General features: G+C 42.4%; 1 protein-coding gene across 2 annotated transcripts in view; it reads right to left on the reverse strand.

Annotated features, from left to right (window-relative positions):
* Positions 1-2644: 2644 nt before the first annotated feature.
* LOC122558192 (transcription initiation factor TFIID subunit 4) overlaps positions 2645-27421 on the reverse strand; it is a 370919-nt gene continuing 346142 nt past the window's right edge. For both annotated transcript variants that reach the window (XM_043706504.2, XM_087995688.1), the window contains exon 16: positions 2645-6498. In XM_043706504.2, coding sequence (XP_043562439.2) covers positions 6331-6498 — 168 coding nt within the window. In that variant the 3' untranslated portion in view covers positions 2645-6330. The remainder of the gene's footprint in view (positions 6499-27421) is intronic.

Genomic DNA, 27421 nt, shown 5'->3' on the forward strand with positions numbered 1-27421 from the left:
TAAAGATCATGCAGCAAAACAAAGTTTCAACATATTTCCCACCACTATCTGTTACAGAGACACAGGGCCATCTTTAGATTCCACCTCACTGACTCCTGACTGCTGTGGACTGTGAAGACAATTCAATGTACCCTTTCCAAATCTACCAACACAAACCCTTCCACAAATCTGTGAGCCCAAACCTTTGTAATTCTAATAACCTGCAGATTTTCGAACCAATGTCTCTAGGTTTGGACATCTCACAAAGTAAGCCTTCTGCTAACTCCTCCTAGGAAAGAACTAAAAAAAGGTTTTGAAATTCAATATTGGGGCCTTCTAAACTGAACGGAAGAAACTTGCCTCTAAACTGAACTAAAAGCTTGCTCATCCTGGATCGTTCTGAATTGAAACCAATGCTAATGGCTTTATGTTTACCCCACCTGCTGTAAACACCATTAACACACAGGGATTTGCAGTCACCTGCTCTCTGACACGGATTGAATTAGATAACTGCTTCAGAAAGATCTCGGACACTTTTTAAAGAAACCCTTTCCCAAGAGGAATCCATTTGGCACTATTCTGAAATCTAAACTCCAAAAATGACATTGTTATGGATATGTATTATAGAAAATCAAAATAATAGATTCCCTCAAGACAGGCAACATCTTCTTGGCAGCTACACCATCAAGTCCTGTCAGAATTTTATGTTTCCATAAGATGACCTCACCTACACACCGATACGTAAAGGTCCAATCAGTGAAGATAGACAATAACACCTCCTCCAAGACAATGCTCAACCCTGGCACCCTGAACCCTTGTGTACTCAGCCCCTTCCTGTACTCCCTGTACACCCATGACTGTTTGGCAAATTTCATCTGAACTCCATCTACAAGTTCACTGACAACACCACCACTGTAGGCTGGATATCAAACAATGATGTGACAGAATACAGGAAAGAGATAGAATGCTTGGGTGGCATGGGATAAAGATAACAATTTCTCCCTCAATGTCAGCAAAACTAAAGAGCTGATTATCGACTTCAGGAAGCAAGGAGGAAGGCACGACCCTGTCCACATCAATGGAGCTGAGGTGGAGATGGTTGGGAGCATCACGGTCCTAAGAGTGATGATCACCAACAATCTGTCCTTGACCATCCATGTTGATACAACACCTCTACTTCCTCAGGAGGCTAAGGAAATTTGACATATCCATAACAATTTTTATAGATGCACTATAGAAAACATTCTATCTGGGTGCATTATGGTTTGGTACAGCAACTGCTCTGCAGTAAGAAACTACCGAATGTTGTGACCACAGCCCAGACCATCACAGAAGCCAACCTACCATCCATGGACTCCATCTATACTTCTCAATGCCTTGAAAGGCAGCCAACATAATCCTCCCATCCCAGTTACAAACTCTTCCATCAGGCAGAAGATACAAAAGCATAATCACACGTTCAAGAACAGCTTCTTCCCCACTGTTATTAGATTGCTGAATGGACCTCTCAGATTTCAAATCTAAAGTTGATCTTGCTTTTTGTACATCTTCTTTGCAGCTGTAACTTTGTACTCCTTGCTCTGTCCAATCACTTGTATGATATGATCTGCCTGTACTGCACACAAAACAAAAACTTTCACTGTACCTTGGTACATGTGACAATAGGAGAAAGTGAGGACTGCAGATGCTGGAGATCAGAGCTGAAAATGTGTTGCTGGAAAAACACAGCAGGTCAGGCAGCATCCAAGGAGCAGGAGAATCGACATTTCGGGCATGAGCCCTTCTTCAGGAATGTCTACATGTGACAATAATAAACCATATCAAAGCAAATCAACTTGTTTAACCTTTCTTCATAAGACAATTCATTTTTCATATGAGGAATTAACCTAACGAACTTTCATTAGCTCCAATTATATCCCTTCTTCGGTAAGGAGACCAACACAATACAAAGTATACTAGGTGTCTTCTTATCAATAGTTTAGATTAGAGTGGTGCTGGAAAAGCACAGCAGGTCAGGCAGCATCCAAGGAGCAGGAAAATCGACATTTCAGACAAGAGCCCTTCTTCAGGATGAAGGGCTTTTGCCTGAAACATTGATTTTCCTGCTCCTCGGATGCTGCCTGACCTGCTGTGCTTTTCCAGCACCACTCTGGTCTAGACTCTGGTTTCCAGCATCTGCAGTCCTCACTTTTGCCTAGTCTTATCATCAATAGCTTGCACAGTTGCAGAAAGACCTCCCTATTTTATACTTCTTGTTCCTTGCTTTAAAGGTTCATTATGTAAGATCCACTTGAAGAAAAAGCTATTTAAATTTGACAATAGCACAAGACATATCACAAGGGGTGAAGTTTAGACTAATATTGTTCTTCTCCCACAGGAAGGATTATGGTCAGGGAGGGGAGTTGGTCAATGATGATGAGATTGATTGATGTTCGGATGGGGGATTGAACATTAAAGAAACATTGACAATGCTGTTTGTTTCCTTTGTCCTACAGGAAATAAATCATATGACACAGGTGGTGGCCATTTGGCCCATTGTACTTTTAGCAAACCTATCTAATTGGGTGTACTTCTCTGCATGACACCTGTAAATGTGGAGGGTAGAATGAGATTTTATAAAACCAGTCTTTTAGCGCGAGTGATAGAAAGAAATACACATGCAATGTTTAATAAACACCTGTTTTATTTCTTTACAAAATAAGTACAAAGTTTGCAAGTATGCTTTTGCACATGGACTGCACAATGTTATCGTATGTACAGGGTCCGATACCAAAATAACAGAATTCTAATTAACACAAAAGTCTTTGTAAACACTATGTACAAATGACTGACTTTTTAAAACCAGTTCTTCTGTTTCCTACATGATTGTTTTGCTTGCTCATTTGAGTTAACACCTTAAATAATATTTTGGCTAGAATGCAGATGAAGTGCAAATATACCTGCTCGTTCTTTGAGAACCCTAAAAAATTATTAAAACTATTTCAAACTGACTTACAAATTGTTTTATTTGTGCTTTTTTTCTCCCTCCACATTTGCCAATATTTCACACCATTAAAACGTGATGGGTCAGAGTGCTCGAGTGCAGTTATATAACTACGGGTAGGGGAAGTGGTTGAGATAAATTCAGCTAGCCTGATAGAGGTTACCGTATACAGAAGGGAACATCATTGATTGAAAGACCTTGCCCTCTCTCTCTCTCTGGTTCCAGTGAAGCGTTTGCAGACACACACACATACACAGTATATGCAAATCTGACAAAATGGCAGCATTCTTCGCTTTTATGTGAAACATTGGCCTGAATTTTTGAATACTCACATCCATTCTGCTCATCAGCTGTGAAAGTAGTAATACTGGGGAAGGGGAGAAGAAATTAATGCTGGTAATTAAAGTCGTGAATTAATACTGGGGGAAATGGGCAAATTGAAATCAGTTCTGGGGAAACTGATACTGGGAAAGGAGGATTTATTAACAGGGAAAGGAATTAACACTGCAGATAGGGAAGTTAATACTGGTAAAATATATTAATATTTGGGAAAAAGGAAACTAGTGCAGGGAGAAGAGGGCATTAATACCAGGAAAAGGGGGGGAAAGCCATAATAATGAAAGAATAATAGGAAATAAAATTAATTAATATTAGGGGGAAAAGGGGAACCAACAGCAAGGAGGAATTCTTAATTAGTTCTGAGAAGGAGGGGTTTGAATTAATTTTGGGTTAACTGCTGAGTGATTACTCATGAAGAATTAAGATGGGGTTTGGGTGAGTCTGGACTGAGGTGAGAACTAACTATTGCTTTTATCTGTTGCTAATTTTCTTCTGAAGATTTGATTTTGCATAATCACATTCCCAGACAGATGTCCTCTTAGGGTCAACAGTTAAATCCTCTGAGCTCAGATGATCGGATGCAGGAACAGCAAAATCTGCCCAGAGACTGCAGACAGGAGGCTCAGAGATCCTCCTGGAGGGGCATTAGTCAAGCAGAATTTCAAACTGTGGGCATCAGGCCTGCATATGCTATCTGCCCAGGAATCAGCAAATAATTATCACCAGTCCAAAACAAATGCAAAGACAGCTAATTTAACTCTGACAGCTGGAATAGAAATCTAGCTAAGAATGAGTAACTCTGTGCACACTGGGATTAACACCTGGAGCTTCTAGTTCTGGGTGGCAATGGTACAGGGCAGGCACGATGAGCTGTATGACTTCTTTCTGTGCAGTAACTTTTCCATAGTTTTCAAACTGGAATCTGCAGATTCCAATGGTCTGCAGAAACATTTCAGGGGATCAACAATTTAATAACTAATTGGGTTGGGCTTCTGCTAGACATGTTTTATTGCAGAGATACAGGGAAATCTGACAATAACATGTCACAGCAGAATTCATCTCAAACAGGACTAACTATATCACAGTTCATAATTGCATTTGTGGAAGAAGTCTCAGTTGCCCTTTCATCTTGGGAATGGTACAGATTGTAATGAGTTTTGGAGTAGACAATGGGCAAGTCAAGTGAAAATGACCATGTGCAGGTGTATATATCATTGCTATGGGCCTGGAGTGGACAACATAGAGTGTCTCACCTCAGACTGCAGTGTGCATCGAGCCGTGCTGATATTAGGGATTAGAGTGGTGCTGGAAAAGCACAGAAGTTCAGGCAGCATCCGAGGAGCAGGAAAATCAGGGAGAGAGAGGAGGAAAACATCTTCAAGGCAGGCATCCTTGCAAGAGGATTCGCAGTAGGGTTAAAATCAACTAGATAAAAACAATGACTGCAGATGCTGGAAACCTCTCTCTCCCTGATTTTCCTGCTCCTCGGATGCTTCCTGAACTGCTGTGCTTTTCCAGCACCACTCTAATCCGGAATCTGGTTTCCAGCATCTGCAGTCATTGTTTTTACCGTGCTGATATTAGCAAGGAGATAGACATGCAGCAGCTCATCAATGATGGTGTGTGTGTGTGGGTGAGAGTGTATCATGGTGAGAGCGTGTGTGTGTGTGTGGGTGAGAGAGTGTGTGTGGGTGAGACAGTGTGCGTGTGAGTGTGTGTGTGTTTGATGAGAAGTTGGAGAATGCAGACATTTCACTGCGAATAAAGCTTGCGTTTTAAGCAGAACTCACTGCTGAAGATGTTATAATTAGAATTAACACAGTTTTAAAAGATACATCATCTTTACACACAGCACTTCCACATGATATAGGGGTGTCTCTATCCATGATTGTTGAGCCACTTGAAAAGTGATCCTTCAGGAAAACTGTCCGGGAACCATTGTTGTATGTTGGCAATGTCTTTAATCAATCACTCATTGACATCACCTTTAACTCAATGACATCAGCTGTCAACCTGACAGCAACATTTTTGAGAGAGAGAGAGAGAAAGGCAACAGGATCATTAATGTACTCCATTATTGTTGTAATTCCCCACTCACCTTAAGTTTAAATTCAGGAAAACTTTTACAATTAGTTTAAACTAAATGGTCCCACACACTGATTGGTACAAACAAAAAAAACACTGATGAGACCAGCAACGCCCACTTTAATCTCTCCATAAGGAACTTTTGTTGGACAATATGTCCTCACAGTTAAAATTTCTCCAGCAATTTCACCAGGTCTTTGTGTGCAACCATTTAATTTTAGGTTTGCAAAGAAAATTTAAATAAAGTTATAAAATGAAAACAATATATATATTTCCCTTAAACATATAGTTTTCAATACTGCTAAAGGCTTTTGAATGCAGGAGCAGCTATTGAGACTAACTCCTGAAATGGGTTATAACATAATAATACCTTAGGAAAAGACAAACTAAAGCACTGAAACAAGACACTACAATAGACGGTTGCGTAATTGCAGCCTCCCCTTTTCCCACTAAAAACATGGGCATGGAGATGGTTGGTGGGGAGGTAGAAAGAGACAAAATAAAAGTTTAAAAATTGCTACAACAGGTACAGTCTGTGAGTAACTGGAGAGGAAGAGGTCAGTTAACAGTTTGGTCAGAGTTCCTTTCACTTTTCTGACACAAACTCAGAAGGTGTATTCCTGTCTCATGTACTGACAGACCTGCAGTGTGTGGGTTGCAGCATTTATCATTATGGATTTACTAGAATTCACAGTTTTTGTTTTAAATCTCCACTGACATATAGACAAAAAAAACTATGTGGGGAGTTGCAAAGAAATTAAGTACTGGATGCAAACATTCAGCTAGAGGTATCTAAAGGTTATTAGAAGATGAGGTCTGAGGCAACAGTAAACAAGTGTGAATACAAAATGATTTGTTTTAGGAAAAGGCACAAGGCGGCAGTCACTGAATGCTGATGGTCTGTTCATGTAGGTCTGAGGGACTGGGTCCTTGTCCCTCACTGTCTACTTCAGCAGTGCTCGGTACAGTACAAGTGAGTGCCTGGTGTCTCGTTCCTGTTCCATGTAGAAGATGAAGTCCCTGAGGTTTACCCGAGTTACCCTCTGTCGTGTGTACTGGCGAGACAAAGCTGATCCGGCTCCTGCCTGGGGGCCTGCTGGAGGACCTGCACCCTGCAAGAACAAGAAACATAGGTCACAGTGGGAACCAAAGACAAGCTTTCTGGTTAATCATCGCTTTGCAGTCATTCTATTATGCCTGTGTCTGGTATCCTTGCCCTGGGACCAGTAAACCTCTAGCGAGCTGCCCAAGTTACATTCATGATGCATGATACAAGAGCGTTACTGGGCTCTTCAACAATAACGCCAGCATATTTGAATCCAGTGCTAAACAAACCCAATATATTCTGGTGGGGGTTACTGAATATTGATCTGAAGCACAAATCACACTGATACCTCTCTAACCTCCTTCCTGGAATGCAAACATGAACAATCTTATCTTTAGAACTAAATTTTATGATTAAGGAAAGTTTTTTTTTAGAAAATGTTAAAAAAGATCAATCTCAGTATGTCATAAAATGGATGAAATCACCACAGCTTCTTTGCAAAACTGTCGATCTAAGCTTCTATTGGATAGCTGGTATAGTATGTTACCACTTGTAAAAATGTTAGGACAGCTTTAGTTCTGGGAACTCTGGGATGATGCTTGCTGTAGGTCAAGTCAGTCAAGAGAATATTAACAGCCAAGGACAAGGCCAAGGGTCAAACAATTGTCATGGAAATTATGGGGCAAAGCACCCTGCGCTGAGTTCAGCAAATGTGGTGCAAGATCTCACTCATCCTTTACTTCCTCCTCTCTGCAAGCCATGTTCCAGTCTAGCAGCAAAGACTCTGTCTTTAATACCTGGTGCTGTGATACCAGCTCTGAGTTTCTCTTTCAGTGGCAATATTAATTATAAGTGGAGTTCAAATCTCACAAAATCTCGTTGAGGAAATGTACCCTACAATTTGAAGTCAGCATCATCAACAAAAATGCCAAGGAGAAGAGTTGAAAGGCACAAAACTAACTGGACTACAAATACCTTTAACAGGAACCAGCTCTGGACCCCTGCCTGAATTATCCTACCTCGGACTCCAGCTTCTCACAGTGTTATTGATTTTTCATCCTATCCAAAGTAGGAAAACTCTTAATTGTACACTGCTAAGAAGGTATTAGCTTTGTCACAGTGGTAACATGCTCACACTTACATTACAAAGATATTGGTTGAAATTGCCTACCAAAGCCTTGGGCTCAAAAGCCAGGCTGATGCTCCATTGCTGAGGGAGTGCTGCACTGGTAGCAGATGCCATCTGCTGAATGAAGCATTAAAATGAGGCCTGATCTGAACTGGATGGTTATACGGTTTTCCAGTGGCATCATTCGAAGAACAGGAGACCTCTTGTGTTTTGACCGGCATTTAACCTTCAAGTGATCACTGTTTGTCAGAACTGGTTGTGTGCACATTGGTTGTTGTGTTCTCTATCTTACAATAATTGCATTTCAGAAATATTGCATTAGCTCCAAGTACTCTGAAATGATCTTAAACACAAGTTTTTTTCTTCTTTTTCAAGCAATCACAAAACTTCAGACACCATCTTTTGAGGACTATGAGAAGTAGGAAGGTCATTTAGATTTGTTCTAAAACGAAGGTAAATTTATACACATTAAAGGAACACAGAAACAAAAGGTGGTTAAAACGCTAATGAAAAGGTCTTTGAAGTAATTACCCCAAATATCGCAACTCCCTAATTTGTTAGATTGACGAGGTCATGGATGGAACATCAAACCATTGTGTTACAAGGGTTCTCAGCCCAGATACACTGCTTGTAAACAAAGTGAGAGTTCAAAAAAAAGAGGCAGTTTTATTTCCCCAAGAGAAAGCTACAGGAGAGGGGCGTCAGCAGACTCAAGGTTAAGATACACATTAGTAGTTAGATGCTATTTTGCTTAATTGAAGTAAGCTGACCCAGTGAAGTGTAGAACACTATACAAAGAAAAATGTTTGAATGAAGAAACCATAATTATTGTTCTTGTGCTTGCTTGCTTAGTGAAATGAAACAGCTGCAAGATTCAATGTTGATCTCATTAAACCAAAGGCTTTCTTCCAATATTGCTTTAAAAAAACTCTATGAATACATGAACACGTGTGGAAGACAACATCTAGTTCACCGATGAAGAGGACCAAAATGCTACATACACAGCAGAACCAGGTTATGTGGCCCCAACTGAGATTCAAAAACACTAGCAACAGTTCTCCTTCAAGATCCTCCGCTCCACGTTCGCAGCAATGCGCCGGTACCTAACCTCTCTATAGTCTGCCCTGCCTCAGCTGAGGGCCACACTCTCTCAGAATTGCAAAGGACCCACTCTGTACTACATCCTCAGGAGAATCCATACTCTCAACAAACAGTATTTCAATTCCATCTCAAACATCAAAAACTGTAAGTACAACAAACTTTTATCCACCCACCTCCATAACCAGCGCTCCTCAAACATTCCAGAAGATTCCCCTGGCCTCGGAAACGCCATTAGCCACGTGGCTGATGCAGCTACCACCCCCACGCTGATTGGTGATGTCACTTCCGCCCCCATCATGGCCACTCCCACAGCCACTTCCGGCCCTCACATCATCGCCGATGCCACACGCTCAGTGACTTCCGCCACCCCTACTGCCGTGTCTGCCACCACTTCCGACCCCACCAGCGCCACTCACCTGCATTCTGCTGACACGCCCCCCACAGACCCCACTGTCACTATCCCCACCCCCCAGAACCCCGAGGGGAGCACTACCCCTGCTCATGCCTCCACCCCCATTCCCCCCACCATCACACCCACTCCAGGTACTGGCTCTGACCCCACTCCCAGCTCCACACCCACACCAGATCCCAGCTCCCAGCCCTGCCGAGTTTTCACCATCCCCCCGGACCTCCCACTCACTGAGGACGAACGATCAGTTCTCAGCAAAGGACTCACCTTCATCCCCCTCCGTCCATGCATCAATGAATTTAATACACGCCGTGACGTCGAACAATTCTTCCGTCGCCTCCGCTTCCGAGCTTACTTTCACAATCAGGACCCCCGCCCACCTTCCGAGGACCCCTTCGCCCACCTCCAACACACTGCATCCACCTGGACACCCCGCGCTGGCCTATTACCTGCCCTCGACCTCTTCATTTCCAACTGCCGTCGGGACATTAACCGCCTCAACCTGTCTACCCCCCTCCCCCACTCCAACCTCTCATCCTCACAACGCGCAGCCCTCCAATCCCTCTGCTCTAATCCCAACCTCACTATCAAGCTAGCGGATAAAGGGGGCGCAGTGGTAGTCTGGCGCATTGACCTCTACACCGCTGAAGCCAAACGACAACTCGAGGACACCTCTTCCTACTGCCCACTCGACCATGACCCCACCCCCCATCACCAAACCATCATCTCCCAGACCATACAGAACCTCATCACCTCAGGAGATCTCCCACCCACAGCTTCCAACCTCATAGTCCGGGAACCCCGCACTGCCCGGTTCTACCTCCTTTCCAAGATCCACAAGCCTGACCACCCTGGCCGACCCATTGTCTCAGCATGCTCCTGCCCCACTGAACTCATCGCTACCTACCTCGACACTGTCCTAATCCCCCCTAGTCCAGGAACTCCCCACATACGTTCGAGACACCACCCACGCCCTCCACCTCCTCCAAGACTTCCGTTTCCCTTGCCCCCAACGCCTCATCTTCACCATGGATATCCAATCCCTCTACACCTCCATCCGCCATGACCAGAGCCTCCAAGCCCTCCGTTTTTTCCTCTCCAGACGTTCCCAACAGTACCCTTCCACCGACACTCTCATTCGTTTGGCCGAACTGGTCCTCACCCTTAACAATTTCTCCTTTGAAACCTCCCACTTCCTCCAGACCAAAGGGGTAGCCATGGGCACATGTATGGGCCCCAGCTATGCCTGTCTCTTTGTTGGCTACATAGAACAGTTGATCTTCCATAATTACACCGGCACCACTCTCCACCTCTTCCTCCGCTACATTGATGACTGCATTGGCGCCACCTCGTGCTCCCGCGAGGAGGTTGAGCAATTCATCAACTTCACCAACACATTCCACCCTGCCCTTAAATTTACCTGGACCATCTCTGACACCTCCCTCCCCTTCCTGGACCTCTCCATCTCCATCAGTGATGACCGACTTGACACTGACATTTTTTACAAACCCACCGACTCCCACAGCTACCTGGATTACACCTCTTCCCACTCTATCTCTTGCAAAAATGCCATCCCGTATTCCCAATTCCTCCACCTCTGCCGTATCTGCTCCCAGGAGGACCAGTTCCACCACAGAACACACCAGATGGCCTCCTTCTTTAGAGACCGCAATTTCCCTTCCCACATGGTTAAAGATGCCCTCCAACGCATCTCGTCCACATCCCGCACCTCCGCCCTCAGACCCCACCCCTCCAACCGTAACAAGGACAGAACGCCCCTGGTGCTCACCTTCCACCCTACAAACCTCCGCATAAACCAAATCATCTGCCGACATTTCCGCCACCTCCAAAAAGACCCCACCACCAGGGATATATTTCCCTCCCCACCCCTTTCCGCCTTCCACAAAGACCGTTCCCTCCGTGACTACCTGGTCAGGTCCACGCCCCCCTACGACCCACCCTCACATCCTGGCACTTTCCCCTGCCACCACAGGAACTGTAAAACCTGTGCCCACACCTCCTCCCTCACCTCTATCCAAGGCCCTAAAGGAGCCTTCCATATCCATCAAATTTTTACCTGCACATCCACTAATGTCAATTATTGTATCCGTTGCTCCCGATGCGGTCTCCTCTACATTGGGGAGACTGGGCGCTTCCTAGCAGAGCGCTTTAGGGAATATCTCCGAGACACCCGCACCAATCAACCAAACCGCCCCTTGGCCCAACATTTCAACTCCCCCTCCCACTCTGCTGAGGACATGGTGGTCCTGGGCCTCCTCAACCGTCGCTCCCTCACCACCAGACGCCTGGAGGAAGAACGCCTCATCTTCCGCCTCGGAACACTTCAACCCCAGGGCATCAATGTGGACTTCAACAGCTTCCTCATTTCCCCTTCCCCCACCTCATCCTAGTTTCAAACTTCCAGTCCCCTTGACTTGTCCGGACTTGTCCGACCTGCCTAGCTCCTTTTCCCCTATCTACTCCACCCTCTCCTCTCTGACCTATCACCTTCATCTCCTCCCCACTCACCCATTGTACTCTATGCTTCTCTCTCGCCACCCCCACCCTCCTCTAGCTTATCTCTCCACGCTTCAGGCTCTCTGCCTTTATTCCTGATGAAGGGCTTTTGCCCGAAACGTCGATTTTGCTGAAGCTCCTCGATGCTGCCTGAATTGCTGTGCTCTTCCAGCACCATTGATCCAGAATCTGGTTTCCAGCATCTGCAGTCATTGTTTTTACCTTGATCTGTGTCAGTGACCACCCGTGCTCTTCTAACTATGACTCTGGGGTATGCCATGGGTTGTTGAATATTCACTAGATGGGTCAGACTGATACAGGAAGGACCAGAACCTCTGCACTTGAGATATCCAAGGTAAGAAAAAACACTAGCCGGGAATAAATGGTGCCTTTACAAGGTCAACCAGATTTTTAACAAAATGCTTGGGGAATAGGAGAGAAAATGGGGATTCTCATTGTTGGGGGTGGGCTGTTTATGTAAGGAGGGGGCTTTCAGACAGAAATGCAGAAAAAATCCACCAACATGAGGAAAAAGACATTCTCTCAATTTAACGACTGCAAACCAGAATGTACTCAGCTCTTCAGTAGCTTCAACAACTGACAGAAGAAACGATCCAAAACTATATAGATTGTTTTTGTTTACTCAAATAAATCCCAAGTTATCAGTACATACTTGTTTTTCCTATGGTCTGCAAATCACATATGGAAAACTACACCTTTAATAAAGTAACTGCACCTTAAGGAACTCAAACAGAGGCCAACATTGTCTGTAGCCATAGTAACAAATTAGTGAGCAGCACACAGCAAGGGAAAAGACACAAGAACAAAGCCCTCAGGTAATGTACCACACAGCTACCCACACTTCAGGCTCTGGTGTCTCATCTCAATTTCCATCTCTCTCCCTGTTTGGATTTTCTTTCTCCCCCCCAATAGGTTTATGCATGTGTGTGTGTGTACGTGCGTATGTATTTTTCAGCTACATTCAGGGATATGCATCCTATTCTGCTGTCAGGACTGCTTATATTAAACAAAGCCAGCCTTGTTTGTGGGCTGTTTGCCTCCAGGCATCCTCCTCCAGCCAAGAGGGAGGAACAGTTTGGTGCTGGCCTTGGCTGCAGCTGCTGTTCCTTATCCTGTGATCAGATGCCAGGAAGCGATCAGGCAAGGGCGTGTCAAATGACGGTGGTTTTTGCAAAACAATTTTGTTTTGCCCAGGGTGGAACCACCTTACATCTTCCTTATGCTCTCAGCCACCAACTATGTAGGATAAGTACACCAGCAGAAAGACAAGTGGGCTATAGTGCAGTTCCCAAGCCAGCATTCCTCATATATAGAGTTCCTGGGACGCAGGATTTCTGCACAGCAAAAGAAATACCATTTGGGAAGAAGGAAGAAAAATATATGACATTTTACTGGTTGGGTCAGCATTTATTGCTCTTCCGAATTACCCTGGAGAAGATAGTGGTGAGTTAGCTCCTTGAACCACTGCAGTCTTTGGAGTGTGGATTCATCCATAAGACATAGGAGCAGAATTAGGCCATTTGGCCCATCGGGTCTGCTTTAGCATTTGATCATAGCTGGTATTTTTCTCATAGGATCCCTACAGTGCAGAAGAAGGCCATTCGGCCCATTGCAACTGCACAGCTCCCCAAAGAGCATCCCATCCAAACCCAGTCCCCCACCCTATCTCCATAATCCTGCAACATCTAACCTGAACACCTTTGGACTTCAATCCCATTGTCCTGCATGCACCCTGTAACCTCTGATCCATACAATGCTGTGAGGGAGGGAGCTCCAGGATGTTAACCCAATAACAGTAATGGAATGGAAATATATTTCCAAGTCAGGATGCTGAATGGTTTGGAGGGGAACTTGCAGGGGCTGGTGTTCCCATGAATCTGCTGCCCTTATCCTTCTGGATGGAAGTGGTAACAGGTTTGGATGGTGCTGTTGAAGGAGCTTGTTGAGTTACTGCTATCGCTGTGCATTCGCAACAGAGGGAGTGAATGCTGAAGGTGTTGGAGAGGGTACCAATTAGGGACTGGTGTGTTTGATGTGTCAAGCTCCTTGTGTGTTGTTGGAGCTGCACTCATCCAGGTTAGGTGGTGGACAGGCTTTGGAAAGTCAGGAGGTGAGTTACTTGCTGCTGTATTCCCAGCCTCTGACCTGCTCCTGTAGCCACTGCATTTATGTGGCTCATCCAGTTCAGTTTCTGGTCAAAGGTAACCCCCAGGCTGCTATTATTAGAATTAGGATTACATCATTGGGAGAAACAGCCCTTTAGATTATTTAAGGAAGTATCAGGTAAAACTGTAGGAAATAATTTGTGTATTATAAAGAGTAGTAGGCCCTGTGTATACGCTAGAGAATAGCACCCCCTGTACACAGTATAGGGAACAGCAGAATCTGGATATAAAGTATAATAGTTATCAGCAAAAACTTATATTTCTAAGAGATATTGTAATGTAATAAAATATCCCCAGTCATTTTGCAGGATCATGAGAAAATAAAGTATCATACTGAATCACATAAAGAAATATAAGGTCAGATGAGGTAGACTAAGGAATGTGTTGAAGGAGGAAGGCAAGGTGGAGAGGCAGGGAAATGGTGGAACAATTAAAATCAGGGATGTTCAAAGGGCCAGATTGAGAGGTGCATGGCTAAATTGGAGGGTTGTGGGATTGGAGAAGATTACAGAGACAGCAAACGGAAATCAGAGATTGACAGGCTTCTTGATACATTCACTTATGAGGATAGCCGAGAAAAATAGTATTGAAGTGAATGATCAGACAGGATCTAGAATGGCAGAACTGGCTTAGGGAGCTGACTGAACGATTCCTATGATACCAACCAACTGCAACAGGACATAGACACGCTGTTGGAATTAACCAATAAGTATCAGATAGAATATAAATTAACTGTGAAGAAAAGTATTTTGGCAGAAAGGATAGGAAGGGATAATGTAAACTGAATTGTTCTGACACGTGCAGAGAAAATGGTTAGTTTTATGAGTCCAGCTGATGTTATTATCAAAAAATGTCAGATCACAGATGTAAACCTGGCTTGACAGATCATATTTTGAATTGTTTTGGATTTAACAAAGCAGTGAGTGTGGTGCTGGAAAAGCACAGCAGGTCAGGCAGCATCTGAGAAGCAGGAGAATTATGTTTCAGGCATAAGCCCTTCATCCTGATATTTTGTGGGGTGAATTTGTACTTGCAGGGTTACATTGTACTTTGCTCAAAAACTGCATACATTCATGTAGAACTCTGAGCTCAAAAACTGCATGAATTTATGTAAAACTCCGTTGTCTCACTTTTTAGATTAGAATCAATCTAAACATCAGGTCATAGACAGAGAACACAGGGGGCTAACACCTTCAACATATTGTCTAGCTATCAGCATTGTTAACAGCTAACCCGAGAATGCAACTTTTTAAAAAAAAGGTTTTGTGATTTACACATGAAAGAATTGAAACTATCACTGTATTCTAACAGATGAAAGGTTTAACAGACAATCAATTTTTCAATGTATAATTTCAGTTACATCACACTGTAGATTTTTGCTATAAAGTCTGTGTTAGGACTGAGCCCTCTACAATCACCTGATGAAGGAGCGTTGCTCCGAAAGCTAGTGTGCTTCCAATTAAACCTGTTGGACTATAACCTGGTGTTGTGTGATTTTTAACTTTGTACACCCCAGTCCAACACCGGCATCTCCAAATCAAGAATTTTACCATTAGCCCAGTTCCTGTTACTTCTTTCAAAGTGAACTACCTCACACTTTTCTGCATTAAACTCCATTTGCCACTTCTCAGCCCAGCTCTGCATCTTATCTATGTCCCTCTGTAACCCACAACATCCTTCAGCACTATCTACAACTCTGCCTACCTTAGTGTCATCTACAAATTTACTAACCCATCATTCTACGTCCACCTCCAGATCATTTATAAAAATGACAAACAGCAGTTTGCAGCACACCATTGGTAACTGAGCTCTAGGATGAACATTTCCCATCAACCACCACCCTGTCTTCTTTCAGCTAGCCAATTTGTGATCCAAATCGTGAAATCACCTTTAATCTTATTTTGTGCAATAGCTTACCGTGTGGAACCTTATCAAACACCTTACTGAAATCCATATACACCACATCAACCACTTTACCCTCATCCACCTGTTTTGTCACCTTCTCAAAGGACTCAATAAAATTAATGAGGCATGACCCACCCTTCACAAAACCGTGTTGATTATCCCTAATCTAATTATTCCTTTCCAGATGATTATAAATCCTATCTCTTACACCTTTTCCAACACCTTACCCACAACTAAAGTAAAGCTCACTGGCCTATAATTACCAGGGTTGCGCCGACTCCCCTCCTTTAACAAGGAAACAACATTTGCTCTCCTCCAGTCTTATTACACTATTCCTATCGACAATGATGACATAAAGATCGAAGCCAAAGGCTCTGCAATCTCCTCCCTGGCTTCCCAGAGAATCCGAGGATAAATCCCATCCTGCCCAGGGGTCTTGTCTATTTTCAGATATTCCAAAATTGCTAAAACCTCCTCTTTGTCAACCTCAATCCCATCTAATCTAGAAGCTTGTATCTGTCTATTCTCACTAACCTGCCCTTTTCCAATGTGAATACTGAGGAAAAGTATTCATTAAGCGCTTCCCCATGTCCTCTGATTCCACACACAACTTTCCACTACTGTCTTTGTTTGGCCCTAATCTTACTCTAGTCATTCTTATATTCCTGATATACCTATAGAAGGCCCTAAAGTTTCCCTTGATCCTATTTATTGTCCCCTCCTGGCTCTTCTTAGCCCTCTCCTTAGACCTTTCCTTGCTAACTTATAACTCTCAAGTCCCCTAACTGAGCCTTCACTCCTCATCCTCACATAAGCCTTCCTCTTCCTCTTGACAATAGCTTCAATTCCTTGAGTAAACCATGGCTCCCTCTCTCAACAACTACCTCTCTGCCTATTTATATTTATCAAGGACTCGCAGTAGCTGTTCCTTGAATAAGCCCCACATTTCAATTGTGCCCATCTCCTCCAGTTTCCTTCCCCATTCTATGCATCCTAAATCTTGCCTAATTGCATCATAATTGCCTTTCCCCCAGTTATATCTCTTTCGCTGCTATACATACCTAACCCTGCCCATTGCTATTGTAAACATAACCAAATTGTGGTCACTATCGCAAAGTGCTCACCTACCTCCAAATCTAACACCTGGCCAGGTTCATTCCCCAGTATCAAATCCAACATGGCATCGCCCGTCGTTGGCCTGTCTACATGCTGTGTCAGAAAACCCTCCTGTACACATTGAATAAAAACTGACCCATCTAAACTACTTGATCTATAGTATTCCTAGTCAATACTGGGAAGTTAAAGTCCCCTATTACGACTACCCTGTCACTCTCACTCCTATTGAGGATCATCTTTACTATCCTTTCCTCTACATCCCTAGAACAATTCGGAGGCCTATAGAAAATCCCAACAGGGTGCCCTCTCCTTTCCTATTTCTAACCTCAGCCCATACTACCTCAGTGGATGAATCCTCACATGTTCTCTCAGCTGCTGTAATACTATCCTTGATTAACAATGCCCGCCCCCTTTACTACCTTCTCTGTTCTTGCTGAAACATCTAAAGCCCAGAATCCACAACACAAATTCCAAGGTTAAATAATAAAGATATAATCCCAGTAATCCCAAAGCACTCCTTTATAAATCGAAACAAAACAAAACAGGATAAGTGTTGCTGTGCTGATAATGTTACTGCTCGACCAATATTCTAGGGATATGGTGAAACTTGGACTGAACAAAGAGCTGGACCCAATGGTAAACATGTCAATTGTTGCTGATTCACTGACACCCCTCAGACAGGGAAAACTGACATCCTTATCTGGTTTGCCCTACACAGACCCATAGCAATGTGGTTGACTCTTAATGCCATAATTTAAAGTTGTGGGCTAAGTGTTGGCAAGTGGGAATAGTTTAGATCTAGAGTAGTTTACTCAGTGCAAACTCCATGAGCTGAAATGCCTCTTTTGTACTGTCTTTATTATGTAAACAGCTTTTGGATAGTACCCAAAACATTATCCAAACCATACCCATGTCAAAATATCTTATCTACCATCTCAGTAGTTTGAAGTCACTTGTGATTTTAACCTTTCGACTGGGACTGCAAATAGCTTCTTCTGGAGCTATCATACACCTGCTTGATGTAGTCATTTTAAGTAACCTCTTCAGGGTTTTGTCCCAACACTTCTGGTGTGGATCTAACATTCTAAGCCAACCTAGGTCACTATATATACTTCCCTTCCAAGGAACACTGGTCTACACAGACACCCTATTCTAAAGACTTCACTGGACCGCCCACTCAAAGTAAAAACTGAAATCTGGAAGTCTCTTTCTCTACTCTATGGGTGTTTATACTTAAAAATCTCAAGCTCCAGAAAACTCTAATAAATCTAGAGGCCCCATTAATTAACTGGCTGAGTTGCAAAACAATCTGAAATAATCAAAAGTCCACGGGGGTGGTGCACACAAACCCATTCACTCCAAAACCAAACAAAAACTGTTTTAAAAGAAATCACCAAAGGCTACAGAAATAGATAAACTGTATTATTAACTTTAGACATTTAAAACCCTTCAGTTATAAATTCAAAAACCATAAAGCCAAACACACAATAAATAATATTAAAACAAATATATACAAATCACACAGTTTACACCACACTCCGTCCCCCCAATAAAAATGGAAATGCATGTTAGAGGCATTTTTAATATTTATCAAGTCATCTCACCAGTAATTCTATGACATACAAACTCTAATTACACTTTAACATTAATTATACACTGATTCACACAGCAATCACTTTTACATGTCATAAAATCTCTGGCATGTATGCTGTTGATAAAAGTGTTTGTGATGACATTTTCTTTACCAAATACATGAACAATTGCTGAATTATAAGGTTGAAGAATTATCTCCATGGAGATAATTGTAAGTTTTTGTCCCAAATTATTTCCAAAAAAGCAAACAATTATGAACCATATAAATACTTGTTCCATCCACATTACTGGTGATTTCAAAATGGTGCAGAGTCAGCACTAGGCTCAATGTCTCTTTCTCAATGGTTGAATACTTTTGTTGATATGCAGTTTCATTGAAAAATAACTGACAGGTCAATCAATCCTCATCTTGTTATCTTCCAATAAAACACACCCCACACCGATGTTGCTGACATCAACAGCCAGTTTGAGTGGTTTTGCATAATTTGGCACAGATAAAACTAATAGCATGCTGGTCTTCAAAACAAGAGGAATTGAGTATAGGAGTGAAGAGGTCCTTCTGCAGCTCTACAGGGCCCTGGTGAGACTGCACCTGGAGTACTGTGTGCAGTTTTGGTCTCCAAATTTGCTACTGAGGGAGTGCAGCGTAGGTTCACGAGGTCAATTCTTGGAATGGTGGGGCTATCATATGTTGAAAGATTGGAATGACTGGGCTGGTATAGACTCGAGCTTAGAAGGATGAGAGGAGATCTGATTGAGACGTACAAGATTATCAAAGGATTAGACACTCTGGAGGCAGGAAGCATGTTTTCGCTGATGGGTGAGTGCCGAACCAGAGGATACAGTTTAAAATAAGGGGTAGGCCATTCAGAACAGAGCTGAGGAGAAACTTCTTCACCCAGAGAGTGGTGGATATATGGAATGCTCTACCCCAGAAAGCAGTGGAGGCCAAGTCTCTGGATACTTTCATGAAAGAGATGGATAGAGCTCTTAAAGATAGTGGAATCAAGGTTATGGAGATAAGGCAGCAATAGGATACTGATTGTGGATGATCAGCCATGATCATAATGAATGGTGGTGCTGGCCCAAAGGGCCGAATGGCCTACTCCTGCACCTATTGCCATTATCATCAGCTTTTAAATTTTCAAAGGCAGTTTCACATCCTTCAGTCCATTCAAATTTTCTGCCCTTTTTTTGTTATTTCTTATGAATGCAATGATAGTGCTGAGTTTCAGAACAAAGTTGCAATCGAATCCACTCATGGCAATATAACATAAAACTTCAAGTTTTATCTTGGACACAATGGTCTGAGTAAGAAAAACATCTTGAATACAGAGCTGGAGTAGTGCTGACTGTATAATCACTGTGGATTGTCGTAAAAAAACCCATTGGGTCCACTAATGTCTTTTAAGGAGGGACTCTGCCATCATTATCTGATCTGGCTACATGTGACTCCAGACCCAGAGCAATGTGGCTGACTCTTGACTGCCCTCTGGGCAATTGGGAATAGACAATAAATGCTGGTGTAACCAGTGATGGCTACATCCCATAAATAAATGGTGTGTGCAGGTTTCCTCATCAAATATATAACTAAATTAGCTTTCTGTAGTCAATCCAAAGAGGTTCGTCAAATGCTGTAAATGGTCTTCTCAGGTTTGACTATCAACAAACAAACTGTCAATGTAAACAGTGTAATTGAAGTGTCAGAGGATAAGGGGTGACCTTATAGAGGTTTCTAAAATCATGAGGGGTATGGATAGGGTAAATAGATGGGGTCTTTTCCCTGGGGTGAGGCAGTCCAGAACTAGAGGGCATAGGTTTAGGGTGAGAGGGGAAAGATATAAAATGGACCTACTTTCACACAGAGGGTGGTGCGTGTATGGAATGAGCTGCCAGAGGAAGTGGTGGAGGTTGGTACAATTACAACATTTAAAAGGCATCTGGATGGGTATATGAATAGGAATGGTTTAGAGGGATATGGGCCAAGTGCTGGCAAACTGAACTAGTTTAGGTTAGGATATCTGGTTGGCATGGACGAGTTGGACTGAAGGGTCTGTTTCCATGCTGTACATCTCTATGACTCTATGATTAGTTTATTGCATAATTGTTCAAATGTTGCTGGTACGTTTTCCATTCCAAACAGCATGACTTTGCACTGATAAAGTTCATCCAGTATTATAAAAACCAAGATTTCTCTAACTCTCTTGATTAAAGAAACTCACCAATACCACTTCAGCAATCAATTTTTATTACAAATCAAGTGTGTTCGACCCAATTCTCCAGTCTCAGTATAAGATATATTCCCACTTCCACTACCTCATTGACCTTAAAATAATCAACACGAAATCTTTGCGACCCATCTAGTTTTGGCATCATCACAATCAGCAAGCTCCACTTACTTTGACTCAGTTCAAAAATTCATTGTCCATCATGAACTTAATCTCTTCCTGAACTAATGTAAACTGGGTCTGTAAAGGTGTTGCTTTATATTTCTCAAATCACCATCATCACCAGCAAAACTGTTTCTCCTGGCCCATTCCCACAATTCATTTATAATTCTGTATTAGCATTCAGGCATCACCTTGACAGTTTTCTGGAAGATTTATCTTTTATGCACCTCTGTATTTTCCAATTTGATTATTGAAAGTTAACTTTTGAAATTTCCAGTTCGGATTAATTCTCCCACTGTTCTAAGTACAGTGAAAAGTTATGTTTTGCGTGCAGTAGATGATGGTATATCATAGGAGGAGAAAGTGAGGTGTGCAGATGCTGGAGATCAGAGCTGAAAATGTGTTGCTGGAAAAGCGCAGCAGGTCAGGCAGCATCCAGGGAACAGGAGAATCGACGTTTCGGGCATAAGCCCTTCTTCAGGAATCTGATTCCTGAAGAAGGGCTTATGCCCAAAACGTCGATTCTCCTGTTCCCTGAATGCTGCCTGACCTGCTGCGCTTTTCCAGCATCACATTTTCAGCGATGGTATATCATACCATACGAAGTGCAGAGGTAATAGACCAGAGCGAAGAATACAATGTTACGGCTGCAGAGAAGGTTCACAGAGATGGGGATCAACATTAAAGTTTGACAGACTTATTCAGAAGTCTATTTCTCTTCCTAATTTCTTCACTACTGTAAATACACGTTTCTCCAAACTATCATCCCTACTGTAATAGCTTTTAGACATGTTAACATGACATAATTGTTGACACTCTCGTCATCCAGAGTACTCACTCCATAAATCACATCATTGGGGTTCTTCTTAATTTGATAAAGTCTAGTGAGCCTTCCTTTAATGGTTTCCATGAAACAAGCTTCAACAGTAATAACTGTCGACTGCAACATTTGAACTTTGGCTTTTCTGTCTGCTCTAGCTTTTAGTGTTCGTTAAGATTTTTTTCAATTTTTTTTAAACTAAAGTTTCTCTCTGAAATTTGACACATAGACTGGAAGCAATCTCTCTAAGCTTTGGTTTATTAACTTCTCTTTAATTAATTTAATTGGACCTCTTGCCTCATGCCCAGATATTCCATCAAAAGGACTAAACGCGATGCACTCATTAGGAGTGTCCCTAATGGCAAATGTTACAATGGAACTCCCTTATCCTAATCATTAGGACATTTTTGGCAATAAGCCCTAGTCATAGCCTTCAAAATTTGATGCCACTTTTCCAATGCAACTTGAGTTTGTGGGTGATACGCATAAAAATGTAAATTGTTTAATTCCCAAACTAGACATAATTTCTTTAAATATTTGTAACATATAATTTGAGCCTTGATCCGATTTTATGTCTTTGGGTAATTCATACCATGTAAAAGATTGAGCTAATGTTTTCACCACCACTTTTGCAGTCATTTTCCCTGAAGATACCACTTCAGTAAATCTAATGGAAAAATCCATAATCATTAAAAGATACCGGTTCTCTTTCCTGGTTTTAGGTAGAAGTATCATGCAATCTATTCAGATCTGCTAAATGGTTCTGCAAAAGTTTGTATTGAAATTAAAAGTGCAGCTTTACTGAAAGGTTGGGATTTCTCCACTATCTGACATGTAAGGCATGGAGTCACATATTGGTCACATCAGGCCTATTTCCTTCCTCTATGGACATCACTGAATCAGATGGGCTTTTACAACAATTAACAATGGTTATCATGAGAGTATTATTTTCTAAAATTCCATATTTTAGTGAATTAATTAAAATTCTATTCAAAGCCATGTTCTGAGAGTATCAGACTGGGCTCTGGAATACCAGTCCAATGACATTACAAGCACACCACTCCCCACCTGTGTTAGAGTCCTCATGTCTATCACCAGGCTTTACATTTCTTCTTTACAGTTTAAAAAAATTGGTCATGAGTACTGCTGGGTGGCACAATATTTTCTTTGCCCATTCTTAATTGCCCTTGAGAAGGTGGTAGTGAGTTGCATTACCGAATTGCTGCAGCGCCTGTAGGGTAGGTACAATTCTGAACACCGTTGTCATGTGTGGACTTTGATTGTGTGCACAGTGGCAAGAAATATTAAAAGAAACATAGGGAAGCAGTTCTGGAATTTTGACCAGGTGAGAATGATGGAATGGTACAATTCCAAATTAGTGGTGAGTGGCTTGGAGGGGTTCTTGCAGGGGATGGTGTTACCATGTATCTGTTGCCCTTGTCGGGTTTCTAAATGGTAGAAGTCATGAGTTTTAAAAGTGCCATTGAAAAACCTTTGGTGATTTATTGCAATACCACATATGAGCTATGCTCTGACTGGGTTGTATGAAAAGCAAGCTTGTGCAGTATTGCTCTGAAAGCTATCAACATTTTTCAAGAAAAACAGTTAGGGAAAGTGAGACAAAAACACAATAGAAACCAGGAGACAGTCTTCTGAATTAATATATTTGATGGCCCTGTTTTAATCCAAAATTTCAAGCTCAGGTACTCATCTAAACTGCACCCACGCCCACTGGAGCTAACCAGGATGACAAGCTGCACAACTCCTGCTCATGTCTGACAAATCATACAAGCAGGGACCACAGCCCAAGTGTGGCCACTCTCAGTCCCCTTCTCCAAACAGGGAGGAGGGTCAAAGATAACCTAGACAAACCAGGAAGGTCTCAGTTATCATCTATCATGACTTGCATTCTTGAGGAAATACTGGACTGGAGAAGCTGTTGTCTTTCAGATGGAGATTCCTGCTCGCCAGTATTTCAGGACTCTGTTACACAGATTGTTGGACTAGTGATCCTTGCTGATATCTCAGCTGACAATCCTTCTCTAAACATCAAATATAGTTTAACTAGACCTTCATCTTGTTGTTGTGGAGGAGGTAATGTTTGGACCTTTAAATGGTGAGCTTAAAGCTTGACTGAAAACTCATCTAACCAAAGTGAAAAAATGGTTAAAAGAGGATCAGGGAAGATACAGAGAATCTATTCCCTTTGATTGCTAAATCAAAGCAAAGTAACAATAACCTTAAAATTAGACATAGGTAATTCAAAGTTGATGGCTGAAGAGGTTATTCCACGCAAAGAACAGTGGAAATCTTGAATTCTGCACTCAAAATGTTGTGGATACTGAGGGAAAATGGAGCTTTCAGGGCTGTGATTAATCAATATTTATTGGTTAGAGGGCAACAAAACATAGCAATGTCTAGTAAGTGGAGTTGAGGTACAGCTTAGCCATGACGTAATTTAATGTCAAGATAAGTTTGACAGATGATTGGCCTTCTCTTGTGAATGGATTTCCGAGGAAATTTGGAGTAAATTCAATCTGTTAAAGGGGGCTGGATCTCTGTTTGTCGAGAAGTGGGATCAAGTGTTCAAGATATTAATAACATTGTATTATTTTTTGAGAGTGGCAGTGAATTGACAAGTTGAATATGGGGTGTGGAGCAGGAGATGTAATAACCTAAAAAACCCTCGCTGGAATAGTTAGAACAGTCTTGTAGTCACTGAAGACTTTAAACAGAGCAGTAGTTGCCTTCATTTCAAAATGGCTCATTTTTTTGTTAAATGATTTCAGAGTTTTGAAATATGCCATAGAGCATTAAAGAAGCTTAAGACATTTTTCGGACCTGTTTTGAAACATCAGGAATATGTTGCACCAGTGAGAGAAGCAAGCCAACCTTCCCCATGGTAGTAAATACAAAGATCACCACAAAGTTGGAGCAATGATCAAATTTACAATAAAAAATCACCATTGCCTTAAGATAAATACCACAGCAGCAAAGCACAGGCTGCCAATAGGGCATCAGAGCCTAGTGATCCTGCCTCCCCTGGTACATATGCAACCAGCAATCATTATTTTCCACTCCTTAAGTGTTAAGACCTGGCTGAACATGAACCTGATGGACAGCAAGAATCTAAATGTATTCTGCTCTGGGGAACTAATCTTTACCTCAGGTCTGTGCAGAATGAGTTGAGCTTATGAAGGACAACAGTTGGAGCTCTACATTTGGAATCAGTACCCCTGTGGGGTACTGTGGGAGAGGGAAAAGAGTTCCTGTTCTTATTACCTGTGTGTGTGTCTGCACGTGTGTGTGTACGTTGTGGACATACATACACTGCAACATTTATATGGTGTAAAGGCTTGCATGCATTTGCATCTAATAAATGGGTGTCAAGAATATAATATTTGTATATATGTGTGAGCTTTGTATTTATTTATGGAATTTGGCAGCACTATTAGTGCAATTAGTGCCCTAATTGCCCTAAAAGCTGATGATGGGATGCTCTCTTGAACTGCTGCAGTCTGTGTGGTGTAGGTAGACCTACAGTAATGTCTAAGAGGAAGTTCCAGGATTCTGAACCAGCAACTGTGAAAGAACTTTAATATATTTCCAAGACAGGATGATGTTTAACTTGAAGAGACAGTTACAAGTGGTGGTATTCCCATGTAGCTATTTCCTTTGACTTCTAAGTGGGGGATGTCATTGGTTTGGAAGGTGTTGTCTAAGGAGCCTCAGTGAGTTACCACAATGCATCTTGTACATGGTCCACAATGCTGCCATCTTGAGTCAGTAATAAGGGAATGAAGAAACATCAAGCAGTGCACTTTCATAGCTGACTGACTGCGAAATTGCAAACCTCTCTAGGGGTTGGTCAATAAAATTATTATCAGTGCAGTTTCACAGCTGAATAAGAATTGAAAGAACTGTGGATTCCATAAATCAGAAACAAAAACAGAAGTCGCTGGAAAAGCTCAGCAGGTCTGGCAGCATTTGTAAAGAGAAATCAAAGTTAAGGTTTCAGGTCTGGTGACTCTTCCTGAGAAATGAAATACTAACTCTGATTTCTCTTCACACATGCTGCCAGACCTGCTGAGCTTTTCCAGCAACTTCTGTTTTAGTTTCACAGCTGACCTTGGAGACCTAATGTCAGAATTACACACTGCAACTGGGATTGATGATTTCAGAGGGTGGTGCATGTATGGAACGAGCTGCCAGAGGAAGTGGTGGAAGCTGGTACAATTACATTTAAAAGGCATCTGGATAGGTGTATGAATTGGAAGTGTTTAGAAGGCCAAATGTTGACAACAGGACTACATCAGTTTATGATATCTGGTCAGTGTGGACACTTTGGACCGAAGAGTCTGCTTCTATAATGTATAACACTATGGCTTAAAGGGGCAATCAAGTGGCTGTTTATTCTGGATGGTGTCACACTTCTTGAATGTTGTTGGAGCTGCACCCATCCAGCCAAGTGGGGAGTATTCCAGCACTCTCCTGACTTGTGCCTAGATGGTGGGACAGGCTTTAGGGGTAAGGGTGAGTTACTCAACACACAACACTCATTTTCTGGCCATCTCTGCAGCCACAGAAATTGTCTGGTCTGGTTAAGTCTCCAGTTATGAGTAAACCTTAGTTGACGTGGGGGATCTGACGTTCAGTATGCCATTGAATAACAAGGGAAGATGGCTGGATTCTCTTTGTTAGAGATGGATTGCCTGGTAATTATATGATGCAAATGTGACATCCCTCTTATGCCTAATGCTTAAGTTTTGCTCTGGTCTTGTTGCATGCAGGCACTGACTGCTTCTGCATCTGAGCAACCACAAACTATGTGAATATTGTGCAATCATCAGTGAACATTCCTCCTTTGGAATTTATGATGGAGGCAAGGTCATTGACGAAGTGGCTGAAGATGGGTGGTGGTGGTTGGTGGTGGTGGTGGGGGGGGGGGAGCTGGTTACCTAGGATACTAGCCTGAGAAACTCTTGCAGCTGAGATGATTGACCTCCAATAATACCATCATAGAACAGTACAGCACAGGAATGGCCCTTCGGCCCATGATGTTGTGCTGAACAAGATGCCAAATTAAACTAATCCCTTCTGCCTGCCATTTCTCCATATCCCTCCATTTCTTGCATATTCAAGGACTTATCTAAAAGTCCCTTAAATGCCCCTATCGTATCTACCTCCTCCCCAACTACCCCTGACGTTATGTCCCAGACCCCTACCATTCTGAGTAAAAAACTGAACTTACTTTTATGGTAGGTATGACTCCAAACAATTTTTCTTCTGATTCCCAATGATTTGGTCAAAAGCTATCTTGATATTAAAATCAGTCTCTTTCAGATCATTCCTAGAATTCAGACTTTTTTTCCATGTTTGGATCAAGACTGGAGTCAAATTGTTCTGGTGGAACCCAAAGCATCGATGAGCACCTTATTGCTAACTTGTACCTTTTGGTCAATTGATCCTTTTCATCACTGAGTTGACATATGACCGTGAACGGATAGGGCAGTAACTGGTTGGATTAGATTCATCCTTCTTTTTGGGAGGGTACTGTTCTCAACTTTCCTGAAGCTCCATGTTTGAATCCCTCCAATCAGAGGCTAGCTGTTAATCCAGATTTTTTAATGAATTCAATTTCACTATCTGCCATGGTGAGATTTGAACCCATGTCCCAAGAACATTAGTCTGCAGTTCAGGATTATTAGTCCAGTGACATTACCCCCCCATCCAGAGTACATTCTGTGCCCTTACCATCCCTTGTATTTCATTCAAGTGTTCAACAGAGGAATACCGATTCATCAGCCAACACACATGGCAGGAG

Source organism: Chiloscyllium plagiosum, unplaced genomic scaffold (assembly GCF_037043375.1).
Source record: "Chiloscyllium plagiosum isolate Xiang-an unplaced genomic scaffold, Cpla_swu_hap1 HiC_scaffold_17, whole genome shotgun sequence".
NCBI classification, from domain to species: domain Eukaryota; kingdom Metazoa; phylum Chordata; class Chondrichthyes; order Orectolobiformes; family Hemiscylliidae; genus Chiloscyllium; species Chiloscyllium plagiosum.